A 17772-nucleotide genomic window follows, 5' to 3' on the forward strand; every position below is an offset into this window, starting at 1 on the left:
AATAGTTAAAAGCATCACCAAAAAAAACCTTATATTTTATGAATATTATAAACATTTCCACTAAAATGTATTCATCTAGTATTCTAGCGTATTTCTCTAATCTCTTACTTGTCCCAAACCCAGTTACGTTGACGCGGCTACGACCTTGGAAGACGTTTAAACTTTAAAGAAGCATTCATAACCTTCTAATTGATTATAAAATAATAATTTAACATCATAAAGAAGTCTTTTATGAAATTTCTGATCCGTGTAGTTTTGATGAAGTTTTCGTCAATGGGTATTTCTTCTTATATTGATTGTCCTGGTTGGATTGCAGAATAACGGCTACTTTGGACTTTTTGTCTGCAGTATTGTTGTTTTATAATTTTCTGTAATGATATAGTCGCTCGGAAAAACTTTTTTTTTTTTTTATAGTGGCTTCTTTAAGTTTATTTTTAAATAGCTTTATTGCTATATCATATCACATTTATTATTGAAGCACTATAAATATGCTTTTTATATTTATTAATATTATATAATTTATTGTAGTCTAGTTAACTAGTATCATGTGTATCTATTAATAACTTTATCATTAATTACTCTGTCAGAAATAAGAGAATAATAATGCAATAATTATATAAATACCAAATACACAATATATCTTTATTAGGCTATCTGTCAGTTAAACTAATAAAATAATATGATATAGTATACTCGCAGTTTATAAGTATATTGTATTTATCATGAATGCGACTAATGCTTATATTATAGAGAGGACTAGCGCCGTTTATAGTGTTTGTACGCCATGGTTATATATTATGTATGTTATATACAGTATGTCAGTATGTATATAAAATGTATTCTATTTTTCATAGTGTATTCAGTTAATTTATATTATTTATATTAAAAACGATTTGATAAATTATCAAAATTGATAAACTGATAAACAAAATTGATTAAAAACTCGTAAAAAAATATAAGATCGAAAATTGTTCATCATTATTTTTTTTAAATAAATAAATAAATACAATACAATTATCTCTCATATTTATATTTACCTTCTTTAAGCATAACTTGTGATGAAAGTATATGCAAGTAGGCAGTTAATATTAGTCATAATATAATTATTATGCTTACAGATCGTGATAAGTGATAACCAAATATTTTAAACACATTTAGTAAATACAAACAAACTAATTGAAATAAAAATTTAGATTAAAAAACAACTGATAATAATTAATAACTTTAACTAATAAGAGACTGATAATTAACGTGTAATATATATATAATATAATATACAATGTTCAGTAATGACTATTGCCTTATTATATTTTCGCACATTTTTATTTTAGAACTATACTTTTTTTTAAATCTACATTTAAAAAATTATACATTTTGGATCAAGATAATCTAAAAAAAAACATTTTCCAGTAGGATAAAAGTGTTATTATAATTAGTTTTAGCACCATATGCCTTACTTGTCCTAATTTTTTTAGTGTTATTTACACCATACTAATTTTCTATATCCTTTATCCATTACCTATATAATATTGTTATGCTCCGTACATTTCTAAATTGTATATACTATTTATATATAAAATGAAAAAAAAAATGGGCGTGTCCAGTTCACATATATTTTTTAAATTTTAACTGAAAAATAATAGTCTGTCTAAGCATAAGTATCAAACAATTAAACAACCTATATTGATGTACATTTTAACAACCTGCTTTGACAGAACTTTTTTTTTATAATATTATGAGAAATTTATTATTGTACGCAATGTTTCAACAAATATTCTCATCCTTAAATTTTTTCTTTTAATTAGGCATTTATTCAAATTCTAAAATGTGGAACTTTTAAAAAGTGTATAAAAATATTTTCAAGTACCTACTTGATTTTTTTAAAAATGATGTATAGGTTAATTTTACTTTATAATTCGAACTAAATTTTTGAGTTATTATGTGGGCTATGATGATTTAAAAATTATTATTGTTATTAATATAATATAATTTGTAAAAACTAAAATATACTTTTTAATATTTTAATGAAATACATTTCTGTTTTAAAATAATTTAAGTATACAAATAAAATAACCTTAAATTCCTAAACTAAATACAATTGAATAATCATCAACATGTCTTTTTATATTTTAGTAATTAGTTTCGTTTGATTTTAAATATTATTTATTTAAAATGAATTTCTATTTTTTTATTACTATTAATATAAAAACATTTTGAGTGGCCTATTAATTTAAAAACAATATTAAGTATACTTACGACTTACAACTTGTATGCTAATGCTTCCTTTTTTGTTGACTTTAATTTTTTTCAAACAAATATTATTATTTTTCTCTCGATATTTTATAAAATAAAAAACCACTTCTAAAAAATCAAGTTCATAATATATATTATAATGCTGCTCAGATAAGTCTTGTTATTTTTTAATCTTGAAGTCAAATATCTGGTTAAATGAATAATTTTTAGTTAATATATAATACTTGATTTGTAATTAGTCTTTCAACTTCAAATAATAAACTGAAAACTATTATAACTATTATATTACTTATAAACAGCCACCTAAATTAAAATGTAACTAATCTTTATGTAATTATCGCGAGATTTATATTTATTCTATAATTAATTTCAGTTTAAAGTTTGTAGTTAGTAGTGATCACTAATTATCTTCACTTGGATTTTCTACTCTTCACTCGAAATGTATTAAATACTTTGAAATAGTAAATAGCACACGTGGAAAATGCAACAAAGTGCATCTATATCTACGTTAATATTTTACATAATTTTACAATTCTCGTATATCTACTCGTATAACTTATTAATGCTTTATACAAGTACAATTATACTACTATGATACACGCATTATTAATCATTAGTTTATTCTAACTGTATGTTTTATAATCATAGATAAATCGTTTTTTCTTCTTGTTTTAAAATAAAAAATATAGGTACTATTTTTTGCTTGTAGTTTATTAGTTATTAGTTTATCACATTTAAATTTTTCATAAGATATTTTTGTTTAATTTTAGTTCTTAAAAATTATAAGACTAAATATCCTAAGTATATATCCACTTTATGAATTTATATATGTCGGACTTCCAATTTTCGAGGAATGTATATTGTACGAGTATGTATATTAACTCTAATAACTTCTGATTCAGATATTAAATCATTATTTATATAATACTATATCATGAATAAACAATGAAAATAATGGATCTTTGATTTAATTTTCTAGTCCTTAAATCAGGGGTGGTGAATCTACTGCATGCGTGCAAAGGTGGCACGTTGATCAAATTTCAATTAAAATTATTAAAATATATGCTATTTATAAAGTTTTGATTATAATTGTTATAAGAAATTCAAAGAAACAAATTATATACATTTTAAAAATTATAATTACAAAAAAAATGTATACTTTTTATCCTTAGAAAATTTAATTTAATTTGGGTACATGAAAAATTTTAAAAACCTTGATTGGGAAAATTTAGCACTTGACACTAAAAAGGTTCGCCACCCCTGCCCTAAATTCAAAATGTTCTTATTTCTGAGTTGTGGCAAAAATGTGGACCAAGAAAAATAATTCAAACTAAATCATAAATACAGACCACAGAGTCTCGCTTACTAACGTTAGTAAAGCATAGTTCCTAGTGTTCCTATACTATAGCATTGTAAATTGTAATATTCCTATAAATTTAAAAACAATGGAAAAATTATTCTTAGTGAGGTTTCTTAAATAATTATCGAGTTAGTAAAAATTGCATAAATTACCTTTTATAAATTGTTAATCTCTACTGATGTAATAAACGTTTGATGCACTTCAAATTCTATATAATTCGTCTACAAAAAAAAAAAAAAATCGATAACATATACACTATGTAGTATATACATAATATAGGTACTAACTCACGGACATCGTTAGACCTAAGACAAAAACATTCTTATTGTTACGCTCTGTATAACTACAAATAATAACATGAATATTTATAAATATTATATAATACAAATGTGTATCAGTATATTAATGAAATTTATATAAAATAACGCAGTTTATACATTTATTAAAATATGTTATTTTATTATTTATTATTTTATTAATAGCTCACATGCTTATAACTACAACAACCAAAAACTGGATCTATACACATATAATTAATTAAATTAAGATTAAAATAAAAAACTTGTTTCAAGTCAAGTAAGTAATAATAAATTATATTTAAAATTTCAATATGAACATAATTTTATATACCTAATAATTGTATTGTATACATTCTATTAGCTGTCGTGCATATTCACACATACTTACAAAAAAAAAAAAAAAATTAAAATAATGACCAACCACTATTTTAAACAGTTTATTATACTTATTATTGTTACTTATATCCATTTTTTTTAATTATAAAAATCATAACTAGTTATTTGTTACTCGTTATGAATACTTTAATAATAAATGTTATATTTTTTCATAAAAATCGAGCTCACGCAATTGGCTTTATAAAATGTATTGGTAACTTAACAAAAAACTAAATGTTTATTCTGGTACTATAAAGTTAAATTGTTTAGAAAAAAATTTGTACCTAGCCCAAAACATAATTCTATGTTAAAATTAAAATTCATAATTCATAAATATACACATCATCAATACCTACATTAATAATTTGTGTTGAAATATATAGGTAGATAAATAGTTTTATTAATAGGGATAAAATAGGGTTGAGACACGCGAAATCTTATATGTAATCTGATGCCTTATTTCGATTATAGAAATAGTTGTTTTTATTGTAAAAAATAGTTTGTATTATTCTATAATATATTTCAGAAATATATCTATTTTATTATCTACCTACCTCAACAAAATAATATTACAAACATAAAATCAATTTATATGTTATTTTTTTTAATAAAGATTTAAAAACTAAAAAAAATTCTTAAATAGTAACCTTAATACAAAGATATGTCGTTATCTCAAGTGTCATTGACATTTATTAATTGAAAACTCGGTAAATTTATAGAAGTGGAATAGGAAGACTAATTAAATACACATATATGTAACTGTGTAATTAATAATTATTTTATTTTCTCTCAATAACTATATTGCTTTTTGAGATATTACTATTTTTAATTGACTGGTAGGAGGATGTAACATATCAATACCATATAATGACCAGATAGTGTATAATGTTACTTGGGACACGCGATAGGTGTTCGTTATATATTATGCAATTTTTTATTAAAGCAGTAACTTAGTCTGCATAATTTAGCAAATATTATAGTTATATACAGTTATTAATTGTCGATTCCCATGTTCAAAATATTACTGCTCCAACGGAATTGTTACATCGTCACTATATACTCACAATTTAAAATTTTTTTACAGTAGTACTTAGTGAAAATTTAAAACTTTATAAGCATACAGTATAATGTTTCTCATTTCTCATAAAAGCGTTCCATATTCACAGACTATATATAATGTGGTTTACGTGTATGTAAACATATTATACAATGGGTATTTAATATAACATCGTGAGTAAACACCTGTTAACGTCAGTGTCGGAAATTTCGGTGATTTCAGTACTTATTGCCGGAGTATACCATTCATTGTTGTTAATAGGTATATTATATTTTAGTAATTAACTGATAAATTTATAGATTATAGCCAATGTAATTTATTGATGTTTCCTAAGGTACTTAAGCTGATTATCGATTTATCGATAATAAATTATATATTATCATTTAGTTTTAATGGTTTTCTTACCACTTTTTCGGGTGCTGGAGTGGAGCGCAGTAGTAGATTTCGGATTTTTTTGTGGGACAGGATCAAAATGTTTTATATTATTATATTATATCATATCATATAATTTTGTAAACACAATATTTAGGATTTGATGTTAGGCCTTACAAATATTATATTTATATACCTGCGACCTGCCAAGTGAGGGGAGCTGGAGAGAAGTTCGAATGTTACCAATTAACTAATAATGATAGAACTTTGGGATATATCGTACAAATAATTACTAAGAATTCGATGATTTTTTTCAACATATCAACGTGGGAGTACATATTCAAATTCCATTAATTCCAAAGTGTATAAAGCAGATTGCCTTATGGAAATAAATAATGCACCTAATCAGAATAGTCATTGTTAATAATATGATAATATAATGAATATGGTAATCGTAATTCATACTGAAAATGACTTATATTGGCGAATGGCGATATTGACGGTAACAGCCATACAAATAAAATATCGTTGTTTATAGAGAAAAGATGCACGTAATTTGCGTTAAAATTTGTATTTTTAAAACCTAAACGCCAGCCAACCAATTGACAAGTATCGAACAGTATCAGAGGGGGTGATTAGAATGGCATGTTCTCTTCCTCCACACATGACCTTGGACAAATACAAATATTTTAAATTATTATTTTATAAAAACGTAGCAACCTCGGAAGTGATGTCGAACAAAACAGTTTTTAAAATTAAAAAATCTGGTATAGATGATTTAGTAATGCAAAACAAAATGAATTAAATATATTTGTGAAAATAGAAATTGTCATTTTAAAAATAATTTTACTTCGCGTTAAATTAAAACGTAGTACTTTATACTTACCATTGATTAGTAGGTACTTTGTAAAATTCAAGTAATTTATAATCTATGATATTTACATTCATACTAATTATGTACTTTACCTAATATTTATTCTTTAACTACGTATAAGATTTTATAGAACGCGATCCAAAACAATTTATAAAAATTTGGAAGCTGGAAGATTGTGAAGTTCAACTATATACCTAGTTATTCATAATTATGTTTTTTAGTTGCCTACAACTCATAGATTTTTATAATGAGATTAATACTACCCCCCCCCCCACCAGGCTACCCTTTTAAAAAGCAGTGCACATCACTGAGCACTACAAGACAATCTTTTATAAAGTTTTTTGTAGAGAGGGTATGGATAAAATCCATTTAATCGCGAGTAAAAACTTAAATAAATTCATTATGAATATAAAATGTTGTATATACTACGTTATATTGCAGTAAACAAGAAATTAATAATTACTGGTGATGAATGATTCACCAAGCAGGATCACCCACATATATTTTTGTGTAATAATAAATGTATTCAAATTTTGATTTTTTAATTTTTAAATATCTCTAAGGACTATATTTTTAAATACATGATATACTTAGCATTTGTATACAATTTAAGAAGTGTTCTGTAGCGATATCAATTCGTTTCTATTTTTCAAATGAAAATTATTCTTTTCCTTATAAATTATATTAATCAGACGAATTCTTTTATGATTCAAACTAATACCTAGTTTTTTAGACTTTTAACTGTACCTATGTAATAAAGAACTAGCCAATTGGTTTATGGCAATGTATTTGAAATATATGAGGATTTTGATGTTTTGAAAATTTCAAAAAATCAGTTTTAATAAATTCATTGTTAAAAAAAAATGGGAATGAGAATGATTGGTTCATAACTATGAATATTATTAAAAAACACTGTATTGAGTTATTCATAATGTGCAGTTGACCAAGTATTTAATAAATATATTAGCGAAAATTATTTCAGTAGGTACTTACACTTAAATAATACTATGAATTTAGCAAATCACTTGGAACCGTTTTAAATGTCCTGCATACAATCGCACATCCTGACGCTATCACTCCAAATGATACATAATATACAATGCTTATGTATTTTAATTAAAAACGATTTTCCTGAAATTTCAAGCTGGGTAGGAGGAAGAAGGCCTGTTACATTTTTATTGCTATTATTTTACTCTTGAAGTCCGTCCTATTTATTCATATAACATGATATAAAGTATAAACATAAAAGGATTGTTACTCGTAGATATTTGGTATGATTAGGATAATACAACAAAAATTTTACATTTTACACGATCCGCACAATAACAATGTTATGATAGACGGCATAATATAACGAAGATCCGCCAGGACATGAAGGTCATCGAAAGACAATGTGCTTTTCCCGGAACCGACGTCGGTTTTATCCGAGCCTGGTATAATTTTGTGTCGGGCATGCTACCACGGTTCTGTACGAAGGTGCTTATACATTAATGGCGCGCATGCGCTTAATCGTCGTGCCGACGATACGTCATGGTATCTCCCGATCTCCGTGGCGTGACGTTTTCGCTATCGTCGCGAGAACCCGCCAACAGGCCGATCACCGAGCGACATGCCGCGTCAAATCAGACGTACTCAGTATTCACTATTCAGTATGCCAACGACCGTCTGACCGCGTAAATATTACACGCTCGTCGTCTCGCCCGACTTAATTAGATCCGAAGAAGAGTGTTCGAATATCGTTCAATCGATCGTTTTTCAACACTCCTGTCGGCCTTATTTCATCCAAGTTTTCCCCCTTTTCGGTCGTTACCTATCCGAATACCTATAATATTAAACGATAATTTTGCAACACCGCGTTGATCGATCATATTGGCATAATCGAAAACGCGTTCGTAAAATATCTGTTTTTGATAAAACGCATTATTATAGTATAATTAGCACCGTCGGGATCGTCCAAGATCCTCCCCGAAGTAAACAAAACGTTTCGATTTTTAAGAATTTCTAGCGGAACGTTGGTCGACACGTCAGCGCCGTGGCTGAAATTTAAAATAACAAACTACCGTAGTCAAATTGCATTCATTGTTTTCATTTCGGAGTTAAATGTGAGTATTCTGCAGTACTTTAATAATGTATATTAATATTATTATTATGATGAGTCTAAAAAACAAAATATAATTCGTACACATACGAGTATTTAAAGTAAACAATTCCTCGTTTAGAATTAGTACCTATGGGCCTATGGCTATCGTTTCATTATAATTTTAAACACATCATACATAAATTGTTACACGCGTGATTGTGTGAATATATTATGATTGGCATAATTCAAAAGCTTAAATATTTCTATTTTTTTTTATTTTTTTTTTCATAAAATTATTTGTATTTCTTAAAACACTACAGACCTAGCTATTTGATGGTTCATAATAACATATATTCATGCTACATAATATATATATTATGCAATTTATTGGTACATTTTATATTTAAATTTTATTTAATAACATATTGCTTGAATTGTAATAATGTATTTGCAATAGTAAGTATTTAATCTTAAAGTAGGTATCATAACTTACTATTTTATGTTGAAAATAGCATTAAGATATTATCAAAACTAAAACACGTTGATAAAAGTAATTAAAACCATTCGAATAAGTACCTATATTAAACTTATATTCATGTATACTATGTGAATGGATGTGATACACATTATCGTAATATAAATATATAGTATAATAATAAGAACATATATTATTCCAGTTAAAAAACAACTTTTTATCATTTTTATGCTATAAAAATAAATAGCAAAAAGACCTTGATTGATTATATTTAGTGAATTCTAATTATATTATATTATATATATATATATATATATATATATATATATATATATATTGTAATATACGTTTAAAACATAAAATGGCTGATTATATTATTTAAAAAAAAAATTTAATTTTTAATTTTTTACAGTAGTTATTGCATGTATAATATATATAATACAATATGGGTTGGGGTAAGTACATGATACAACTATTAACAAGGTTGTAGTATGCATACACACTTTGGTAGTCGTGGCTTATTAAATAAGTAAATGCAATAGTACTATTATAGTAGTCCTATTCAGTATTCTCTTTTATTTTTAGAGACAGTATAGAAATATTTTAATATTATATATTTAAAAACACGAGGAAAAACATTTCTAACTTCAAGGCTTTAATAGCTCCCAATATATGAAACATAAACATAAATGACCTTCCTTCGATGTTTATTAAAGTAATCAAATCAGATATTATCAACGCATCAAAAAATAAATAATAATTAATAATCTTAACATACATTAATTTTTAAGCAACTGTATTTATTATTTTTTGAAAAAAGAGATCTAGTATCAACAAAGATTATAACTATAGTATTTTTAAATATCAGTAGGTAATAGGTATAAAAGTATATTAACAAATTAGTTTTGGTCTAGTTGTTCATATAAACGCTCATGTGTTACATTATAAATGTTTTATTGTCTTGTTCCAAAGAAGATGCAATTCAAATCAATTTCATCATGTACTTTCTAAAACGGCATATATGTATATTTTGGTATTTCAATTCCTACAGTTAAGATTTGAAACTTTCCAGATGAAGTAAACATTCAATTTTTTATGGTTTCCAACTACCAGTCTTGTGAAAGATACTTTTTTAATTGTGCAAGTACCAACAGATACAGATATTTATTTAAAGGTATTTGGAGAGTACCTATAAATACTTTAAAAAAATATTTACGCCTATTATACTTTTAAATTTTTTTATAAAAAAATTATATTTACCTTCAAATCAACTGAACCAATTTTTAGTATTTCATTATTATAATGATTTAAGAAAAACATTTGATGTAACTATAAATTACTTAAGTGTTTTCTTTTTAGGTTTGGTAAAATTCACAGAAAAAAATTATATTATAATATTTGACTATATTATATTATACTCTCAATATTTTTTTTTTTTATTCCACGTACCTAATCAAATTGGAAATAGAAAATAGAAAAACTGAAAATAAAAAGTATTTGATTTTAAATGCAGATACTTTGAGAAAATATTAAAAATACTTTGTCCGTGTACTTATGTAGAAAAAAAGTATTTAAAATATATATTTATAAGTATTTAAAAAGTATTTTAATACTACTTTTACTTAAAAATTTATTAAAATACTGCTAACTACCTATAATAATTTTTTTTTGACCTGATGTAGATTTATTACGTTACCTAGTGAAATGAACAATAATAATGTAAATGATAAAATGAGTATCAACTGTGCTATATGTATTGTATACACACGTGCATCATGCATTATAATTATCATCAGTTTCATTAGCATAATATGCAAAATTAGTCAAGATGACACTTGCACTGCGTAATGTGTCGTCAGTATATCGATTTCACACTCGAAAATATATAAATAGGAAGTAATGAAATTTGTCCATCGAAAAAAATGTATGATTTTTCCTTATATTATACATGTAATGAATAATATTATCGTTATTAATGGTATTGACTATTGGCTAGAGGCTAGAATGCTAGATGCAATACAATTTAAAAATTATTATGGTGTTAATTGACACTATTTTGTATATAGGCCGTGTTATAGAATTAATTATAAAAATAAATGGGAAATATAATTAATTTTCAACTTTTCAAGCATTCTACTACATAGTATTTTTCAAGGCAGAATAATGAAGTCATAATAATGCAGACATCTTTATATACCTTATTCAGTATCTACTATATCTACAAATTGATGGACTTATGAATAAAGTATGTTACTGCCATATTATATTATGTTCAATGTCCAAACAAACGTGTCAAATCGAATGAAATTTTGTTTGACATTGATTCCATGAAATAACGAAGAATGTTTTTCACTCAATGACATGACTACTGACTAATATAACAATCATCAACATAGGTATACTACGATTAGTATAATATGACGCTACTTTAGAGGAATTCACATTTATAAGCCCGTTATATCAAGTTCAAAATATAACCTTGCGTTTCTCATCAACAGTAAATAAAAATATAGTAATATATCTTTTCTATATGATATATCTACTTCCTTTAATTTTAATCGTATTAATACTTATTTTATTATCAAAATTATAATTACAACAGTTAAAATAAATTTCAATTGAAAAATCTCTAAGATTATTGTGATTAATATTATAAATTATAATGACATATATCAATGACGATTTTTTTAATTTAGCTTATATAAATAAAAATGCGAGAAAAATTAAAATACATAATACAATTGATGAAAGTAAACAGTATTTGACTCGAATTTGTGTGAAATATTTATATTGTTTTACTCAAACTAAATTAAACTATAGATATAAATTCAGTATATTACTAGGTATATTAGTAGAATTTCCATAATATTCTCATCTACTTGATAGTAAGCATCTAAATAATGAAACAAATAATAGTAAAAATAAACGTTATTTGTGAGAGCAGAGACTGAAATTAATTATGAATTAAAAACTCATCAATCGGGCATTCCGACATATTTTGAAGTCTGTCTGCTCTACGTATTTAATATTATCATTGATTCGGAAGGTCAGTCCTATAAACCTGTAAACCGCAACTCTCATGTAAAGATATTCCAGCAGACAAGATTTTAAAATATATTGCGAATTAAACATATTATACTGGGAATTCCTCGGACGTATAACGAAAAACCAGATATGCAGTTGTTCATAATGGTAGGAGTTAATATAAGGAAATATAGCGTGAACGGGTTTTTTAACATCATAAAACATAAACATAATATAAATAAAGATTGAATTATAAATTTATAAACCAGACAGTACTATATTTAAAGGTAGAATAAAATATTTTTTAATAACGTAATTAGATTTAATAAACTAGCCACACTGCAATTAATACGTATTTACCATTTACCGATTATATGTATAATGAACATTGACTAGGTACTTAGTTACTCAGTACATTTATAAGTAAAAGAAAAGAACATTACTATGCCAATCCTTACAGTCACGGAGTATTGAAATAAACATTTTTAGATTTTGGAAAAAATTTTTCTAGAATTTTATGATTTTTATAAAAATTAAGTTTTGATGAAGTTCATTAAAATTATGAACGTTTAATAAAATAATTTGTAACTCTGTAAAAATTATTGTTTCATTGAACAGCATAAATTATAAATACACGATAGAATGTTTCATTATGAAAATAACGTTATACATAAAAATACATAAAATTGAATAAAATAAAATACGAGTACTGTACTTACCTTGTTACATTTTGTAGTTTATTTTCATAAATTACATTTAGGGTAAAATATACTATAACAATACATAAGGATAAGATATTCAATTTCCAAACAAAATGACACGTGTATATTATATTGTTGTTGTACATTAACACCACCGACCAGCCTATGCATGTCCAAGGTTATTCAGCTTTATAAAAGTATAAAACCATGTCCAAATTAGTTATCCCAATGTTATTCATTAACAATTAAATTATTCTAAAAAAAAATATTAAAAAATTTAAATTCAACGAATTGACAAAAGATTTATAGTTATCAATTACTGTAACTGTATGAATGCTTTCTCTCGTTTGATTATCGTATTATTCAACTAAAATGACTGAAAGAAAATATTACAACAATTTCGATTTACTTTTAGAAATGCGGAAATTTCCTAGTGTAATTATATACATATTAGTTATTACTAATTAGTAATTAGGTTATTACATTCAGTGTCAGCCTGTCCATGGTCACTGAAATACGGATACCCTGAAGCTATTACAATAAGTACATAGGAATATGTTTTATTTGACAAGGTTCAACAAGGCAACAAACATTAAAATAATAATTTGAGCACGTAAAATAAAAAAATATAAACTGGCCCATCTTATATTTTAATATACGAGTAGATCAACTAGGAAAATCAGTGTGTTAATAATATACTGTATTGATTAACATACCTTGATATTGAATATTGCATTACACGTGTAGGTATGTAATAAATGCAATTCCTAAATTATTATGTAATGCATTAAAAAAAATGCTATGTATTCAGAAATTATTGTGTACTACCTGGTTATATAAATATTGTTTAATATAGATACCAATAGGCAATAACACTTGTAATAACATAATATACCTATGTTAAAAAATGTTAAAACAATTTATTTACATGTTAATACAACAAATAAATAATAATAATAATATACAATAAATAATATTACAAATTACAATGATGATCTGTAAGCGATGTTATTAGCGATATTATAATGTTTGTACGTTTCATTGCGAATAAGTTAATTATGGTTTGTTATAAAAATGAAATAACTAACAAGTTAATATATATGTATGTATAGAAACGTAGAAGATAGATGGTTATTGTTGTACCAAAATTTTCAGAACACAAAGAATAAAATATTTCGTTTTATTTTTCAGAATAAATTCAATTTGTATTCTAAAAAGATGGTAATGAACTACAGACTATTCATTAATTTATATAGGATTGTAAGTTATAACTTACATGATATGAACTGTAAATATATTATTAGGTTTTTAATGTAAGAAGTACCTACTTTAAAAATTAATTATTTGAAACAAAAATTATAAACTGTTAAAACAGGTTAAAGTTTTTATAAAATAATTTGTAATGAGTAATTTATATTACAAAAAGTGCCGTTTTATACACACTCGCATTATATTATTATACATTATTTAAAACATTATAAACATATATATATATATATATAATATTTAATATTATAATACTACCAACTAAAAACGATTCTATTAAATAACTTAGTTAGTATTAGGTTAGATTGGGGTGAAAAGTTTTTCAGATTTTTTTTTTAAATTACTGTGATTGAGTCCTTTTTTATATGACAGGTCGATTTACTGTATTTGTTTAATAGGATTACATGCTTTATTATAGTTATTTACATATTAATAAGTAATCACAGATAATTCACAGTTGTACAGTAAATGAATTGAACCACCAGCATTATTGTAATTTTGTAAATGTTATATTTTATTAAAAAAAAAAAAAAAACTAAATGCATAAAACTAATTAATTATGACGATACAATTTAATGATATACTAATTTTATTAGATTAAGAATATATTATTTCATGATATTTCCTGATACTTTAGATAATTTGTGTATCTGCAATCAAGTAGATATTCAAGTATCACTAAGTATTATTAAAATACTTAAGTTTTTATGAATAAGCATTCATATCAAAAATTATATTTTGTTTTATTTGAATACTCAGAATTCAAATTATTAACTTGTTAATTGCTTTACAATGATGTATTTATTTAATACGCCATTATTATATAGCATGAACGTCAAATGAACAAAAAAAAAACGGTCTACGAATGTAAAACTAAATGAAGGCCACGTGGACCAGTTTTTCAGGATATTATAATGCTTTCCGGGGTAAATGATCAAAATAGAATGTCGTCCCATTATTTTTTTTTTTTATCCAGTTAGCCTTATAAAATATATGTAACATTATAAATTAAATGATATTATATTATTCTTATAATTCAAGTACACTATGTATAAGTTGGTATTATTTCAAGTACACAACTTGTAAAAAGATATATTTTTACTATATATCCAGATTAAATAAAAAAATTGTACATATTAAATGTAACTTGAATACTGTCTAGGATTTGGTTATAAATAATTATCATAAGTATGATTGTCTATTTTCTGAAATATCGAGTAAAAAACTTACCGAAACGATATAACATGATAATACCATTGTCACTCTTCGCAAAACCAATGTACCAAACTCACGCAAATATGTATACATAATATATATATATATATATATATATATTACACGCATTATATCCTGCACGGCTACACAGTCAAATATTAACGATGGACCTTGGAAACCAAAATTCGTATTCCCCGCGTTATGGTCCCACGTTATGATTAAAGATTAAATTGTTTAGTGTTAATAATCTTTAACCGTTGCATGTTAATATGTGTGATCCCCTATTATGACCCTGCAATCGTTTCCCACTTAAATCTTTTAAATTTGAGATTACCAAACGTTATATTATACGTTATATAGATACATGTACAATAATTTTAACTTAAGTGTGAGACGACGATTATCATTGGATATTTTTTAAATACGCAAAAGATATATAATTTAGTATTTAGGTATATTTTATAAAAAGGTCTCAATGATATGTTTAGTTTCTTTTTTATTACTTAGCTTAAATCTGTTACACATTAAAGTCTCTGCTCTACAGGTATGACAAAAATATTGTGTCTCGTTATTCTAATATATAGTAATTAAAATCGTACGTGATCAATAATATATGTATCACAATACCTAAAATGATTATGATTTATGATACAGTATTTTTTCATCCTATATCATTATAATATATCATGTATACAAATAAGAAATGTATAAAAAAAAAAATGCATAACAATATTTTTTGTTTTTTTTTAGTTGAGAATACTAACAACAAGATGTCAGTTACTAGTGTCCAGTCCATGAACAACCAAAGCTTGATGAACATTAATGACAAAATGCTCGATAACATCGATCTAGTCAGTGATATTGAGCAGGCAGTAACTCTAGAAGAACTCAAAGAAGTTTTTAAATATTGTTTCCGGTATGTAGTGCAAATGCAACTAGTATATTACTAGATTTTTTTAAACTTTAAACCGGTTATAACTAGTTTTTTTTAAACTTTAATAGCTAGTATATTTTTATAAATAATTTTACCTAGGCGGCTAGGTATATAAATTTTCAATTATATTAAAGTTCAATACAATTATATTGTTGTCAAAGGCCATCGTTTTTAAATAGCATATTTTTAAATATTTCTTATATTTTTAATTATATTTATTAGGAATCGTCGACTAAAGTTAAATGTTGATAATACAAAATATATTTTGCATTAATATAAACATTTTTATTAATACTTTAAAACGGCATTATTCTGTAATGTTACCTTTAAAAAATTATTCTTACCAACATAAATTATAATATATTTAATATTTATTTTTTAATGACAATTAAAAGGAAAGAAATATTAATTTAATCGTAATCTATTGATGATAATTAATAACTAAAATAGTTCAAAAAAATACATAATATTAGGTATCGTCATTTTCTGTTATAAAATGGTTAATGGATAATCATATTTTTGATTGATTAGTTGTGGAGTCAACTGGGAACAACGACACGTATCATTAGATTGCTTAGAATGTGGTGGATATTCTCTTGAGAGGCCTTGTCCTATTTGTGCTGGTCACTGTCGAAATATTTGGAAACGTGATCTTGAAGAAGTGAGTTTAAAAAAAAAATCCATACAATTAATACTTATTTGCATTCATTTTTACGTACTAAACTTTTATTTTATAGTCTCATCGAAGTGGTGAGGCGAGTTGGATAGGCGAATGCTCCTCAAAATGTAAAGAAATGGGACGTGATGTCAATCAGATATGTAATAGACTCGAAAAAGTTAAAGCCACCTTTTGAGCCGTGAGCGATACAAATCTTACACAACTGAGTAACTAATTATAAAAATTTAGATTAAGTGCATCACTTTTCTTATAATATTGTAATTTTACTCAGTGTAACACGGTGTCATTTCCTCGTAGTGATTGTACACTTGTTTTTTGAATGACACAAATTCTCAAAATGATTTTTTCATGTACATAATAATTTGCTATTCCATTTTCTATGAAAATTGTATAACAAATCAATATAAATTATTTACCTTATTCTAATATTCGTGACAGAAATTTTGGATAAAAACCTTATACTGTAATAAATATATATTTATTTTGATAAAATTTTGTTGTTATTTAATGTTACTTTTAATAATTAATATAGAGTAAAATATTATTGGATAATGTTGGTTTTCACTTTTCATATAACTATCTAAATCTAGCTGAAACTAGATTAATAGTTGAACATAGTTGTTTATACTATCATTATTCATTTCTAATTGAATTGTAATGTAGTTCGTTATTTTAACTTGATGTTTTCATTTTATACAAGCGTACTAGTTATTTTTTCGTTGTAAATATATTTTAAAAATAATTACTTTAATAATACTTAGTATGCAGACATTTATTTCAATACTAAGGTAAAATTCGTCAAAGTATG

At 24.8% G+C, this 17772-nt stretch overlaps 1 protein-coding gene across 1 annotated transcript in view; it reads left to right on the top strand.

The window, feature by feature from the left end:
• The window catches only part of LOC132916964 (protein pinocchio), a 31203-nt gene extending 13747 nt beyond the window's left edge, over window positions 1–17456 (top strand). Inside the window, exons 3-5 of the mRNA XM_060977442.1 lie at window positions 16102–16267; window positions 16817–16946; window positions 17023–17456. Of these exons, the coding sequence (XP_060833425.1) occupies window positions 16102–16267; window positions 16817–16946; window positions 17023–17139 (413 nt within the window). The 3' untranslated portion in view covers window positions 17140–17456. The remainder of the gene's footprint in view (window positions 1–16101; window positions 16268–16816; window positions 16947–17022) is intronic.
• Window positions 17457–17772: the final 316 nt, after the last annotated feature.

The sequence above is a fragment of the Rhopalosiphum padi genome, chromosome 1, assembly GCF_020882245.1.
Source record: "Rhopalosiphum padi isolate XX-2018 chromosome 1, ASM2088224v1, whole genome shotgun sequence".
Lineage (NCBI taxonomy): Eukaryota > Metazoa > Arthropoda > Insecta > Hemiptera > Aphididae > Rhopalosiphum > Rhopalosiphum padi.